The following is a 3593-nucleotide window of genomic DNA, read 5'->3' on the forward strand; positions in this document are numbered from 1 at the left end:
TATATATATATATATATATATATATATATATATATATCGTTGTGATACACAATGTGGATATGTAAGAAACGGAGTGTGAAATATCTAATGTGATTTGTAGGTACGTAGTATTTCGTTATGCAACCATCATATACTATAAATTACATTAGATATTTTTTTTATAAGTCAATATCACGTTCTGCTGTGTAACAATGCACTTTCTATAAAGTTTTTCATCTTCGATCTCATTGTTTGTTTACATCTGACGTCTCGTAGCAAAAATCAGTGCTAGCTATATTTTCTATAGGATATCTACAGACATAACCTTAATAAATAACATCATAAACAAGTCATAAAAATATATTTATGCATTTAAGCGTTTAAGTGTAACAGAAAAGAATCTGAAAAAACAAAACAGTGGTACTTACTTTCCCTCGCTCTTTTGTCTTTCACCAGTGTCACCCAGTTTTAAAATGGCACTTGATAATGCCTCTGTATAGGCTGTGTCTTTCCGTACAGCAAATCCATAACCTTTCAAATCGAATGGATTCCCGATTTCCATAAGATCGCATTTGTCAGCAATTTCCCATCGAAGTGTCGGAGAATCCCAGATAAAGGCATATTTGGTGTTTCTTGCTCTAGCTAATCCTTCCTCTACCCTTTGTACAATGCTTTCGGGATTATATCTCATATGGAGCCACATCTTACTATAATGACTAATATTGGTGTGCTTGAAAAAGTCTTCAATTTGGCTCTCATTTACCGTTCCATAGTCATATGTTGTTTGATATGCTAGGTCTGCTGCATTTTCTATTGGTAAGTAAATGTTAGTAACAGTGAGAAAAGCAGCAAGATTGGCTGTGTACACAGATATGATAATCAGTGAAAAAAGCCACCATGAACTACTTATGATTCTACTAGATACTGCTAACGGGGAACTCTTAAGACTTCCACGTAGTAATGTTCCCCATATGTACCAAAAGCTCTCGAGGAAGTTGTGCGTATATTTGCGGTGTTTGTCAGAGTTGACTCGACTCACGCCAAACAATGCAAGGCTGACCACGAGAAAGGATAAAAATATTCCAATCCACACATAGTTTGATAACGGAAATAAAAACTGAAACATCCACACTGTTCTCTGTGGCTTCTTTACGACCACTGTGGTACCTTTCGTCATGAATGACTTGGTAAAGTCCACCACTTGGGATCGCTCAGGGGTAACGCTAAATGGTGCCAAAGCAACATCAGCTTTCTGAAATAATAATAGTAATAATAATAATAATAATAATAATAATAATAATAATAATAATAAACAGCAACAGCAGTAACAACAGAAATAATAATAATAATAATAATAAGAATAAGAATAATAATAATAATAATAATAATAATAATAATAATAATAATAATAATAATAATAATAATAATAATAATAATAATAATAATAATAATGATAATATTGAAGCATAAACGAAACAGAATATATTACGTAACAGCAGAATATGTACAGATTGAAGAGAAACAACCATATTATTTCAGATAGCCCAGTCTTAGAGCAAAGAAGAATTCATTTAGAATTAAAATTCATGTGAAGCTTTCAAACGTTGAAAATTTTGCCAGTATGTCAAAAGTGGTGACGATTACAATGGTAATGTTTGATCGCCAGAAAATAATTTCGATTCTAGTACAACTGAGAAACAAACTTCCTTTATAAGCATTAGATCATGAAGTTAGTGCTCATTTTTTTTACAGTGTCATTGCTGGTTTGTTTGAAGTAACGTAACTTCATCCAGCAGTTAAGTCTCACTCGGTAACCTAACGCGATAGTAGCTTATTCTTATACTGTAACAATATTTTCGTATAATTACATAATTGACGAATATATATACTAGTTCAGTATACACATTGACACAGGCATATAGTTCATATCAATCTTTCATACACACCATCATAAAGAAATACAATAAACTTTTGCACTTAATGTATAACACTATCTAAATTCAATGCTCTCGCTTCTGAGCTTAATTCTGGTTAAGGTAAAATGGAGGTTTTTGTAAAAGACGTGAAGGTATAGTATTCTAAGTGAAGTACATTATAAATCATTTGTATTTGTGTGGGAGTATGTTTGTACAGAGAAAGAGAGAAAACGAGAGAGTGAACGCATATTTATGTGTGTATGTATGTACCCTTGTATTCTTACTTATTTGAAGCCTTAATGTAAGGGAGAAGCTAAGGCGGCGAGCTGGCAGGGTGGTTACCGCGCCTGAAAACATGCTTAGCGACTTGTCTTCCGACTTCACGCTCTGACTTCAACTTTTCTCACACCAATCTTACTGCACGTGACGGAGAACTGAGACCAATGGTGACGGCTGCCTATGAAAGATTTTCTAGAGTGACACACCAACGTCTGGTTGCATCAGTTAAGGGGACATCGATGATGAGGATGTTATATAGGAGGGTATATATTATCCAGTAATTAACTTTACATAATTCCATGATACTTTTTTTTGCACTATAACCGTGTAGTAACAATAAAATATATAACAGCAGGGCAACAACAACGTAACAATCCAACAAACTCTCTAAGAACTATACTCGAATCAACAAACTATATTCAGACTACTACCTAAACGACACCTTACGACTTCCGGCGATTAACGCCTATTCTCTCTCATCTCACTCAGACCGCAACTATTTATTCGGTCAGTCTATTCTGACTGGGGGTGTCGTGACTCGCCACAACAGTATTCATATATACATGTCAATATGTATTCAATAGCGCTTCTGGGAATGACTCGGTTAAGTGAATATGATATTCCTTCTCAGTGACCAAATATCTTTTAGATGGAAGGTTAGTTTATTTTTATCCATGAAGTAGTTGAAACATGGAACTGAATATCTCTGCAAAATATTTGTTTTACATTTCATTCCCAAGTAATATTCATATGTTGCTCTTAAAATTATGTATTTGGTGTATTTAGGGATCATTATCTTCAGTAGCATTGCAATATAGCATTTGAAAATAACACCTAAATCGAAACACTTTGGATTCATATACTAGTTTGTTATTAACACAATTGCACACGCATTTAAAAAACCTGAATCACAATAAAAGCACGTAAGCATATAATTATATATCGGCATAATGTAGGGTAATATGAAATAAAAACTAAAAAGTAAGTTGTGATACATGATGCTTACATTATCAATTAATTCTCGAATCATTCCTGTCCAACCTCTTTTTTTCTTGCTGCCAAATTTTCCATCGGGTGCGAGATAAATTTCAAATTGAAATTTCAAAATCTTTGACATGGCTTTCAGTATATCGATGCAAAACCCCTCCAACTGCAGGCTATTTCTGGACTTAACTGGATCATCGTTTAGATAGTCGGTGGAATTTCTAACTTGAACAAACGGTGGTTCCTGAATAGAATAAAAGAATATTTTATTATGTGCAACAGCATTTGACTAGGTCACAATTGTAGATTCCCACCTACCATTCTCCTCTTTCTATCCCTCTTATTCTCCCCCCTCTCTCTCTCTCTCTCTCTCTCTCTCTCTCTCTCTCACTCTCTCCTTCATTCATATTTTTATTTACACACACACACACACAC

At 34.0% G+C, this 3593-nt stretch overlaps 1 protein-coding gene across 2 annotated transcripts in view; it reads right to left on the bottom strand.

Moving 5' to 3' along the window:
• The window catches only part of LOC106883780 (glutamate receptor ionotropic, kainate 2), a 276968-nt gene that overhangs the window by 39202 nt on the left and 234173 nt on the right, over positions 1-3593 (bottom strand). For both annotated transcript variants that reach the window (XM_014934910.2, XM_014934911.2), the window contains 2 exons: positions 3181-3402; positions 408-1231 (listed from right to left, as the gene is read on the bottom strand). In XM_014934910.2, the coding sequence (XP_014790396.1) occupies positions 408-1231; positions 3181-3402 (1046 nt within the window). The remainder of the gene's footprint in view (positions 1-407; positions 1232-3180; positions 3403-3593) is intronic.

This window comes from Octopus bimaculoides, chromosome 13 (genome assembly GCF_001194135.2).
Source record: "Octopus bimaculoides isolate UCB-OBI-ISO-001 chromosome 13, ASM119413v2, whole genome shotgun sequence".
Lineage (NCBI taxonomy): Eukaryota > Metazoa > Mollusca > Cephalopoda > Octopoda > Octopodidae > Octopus > Octopus bimaculoides.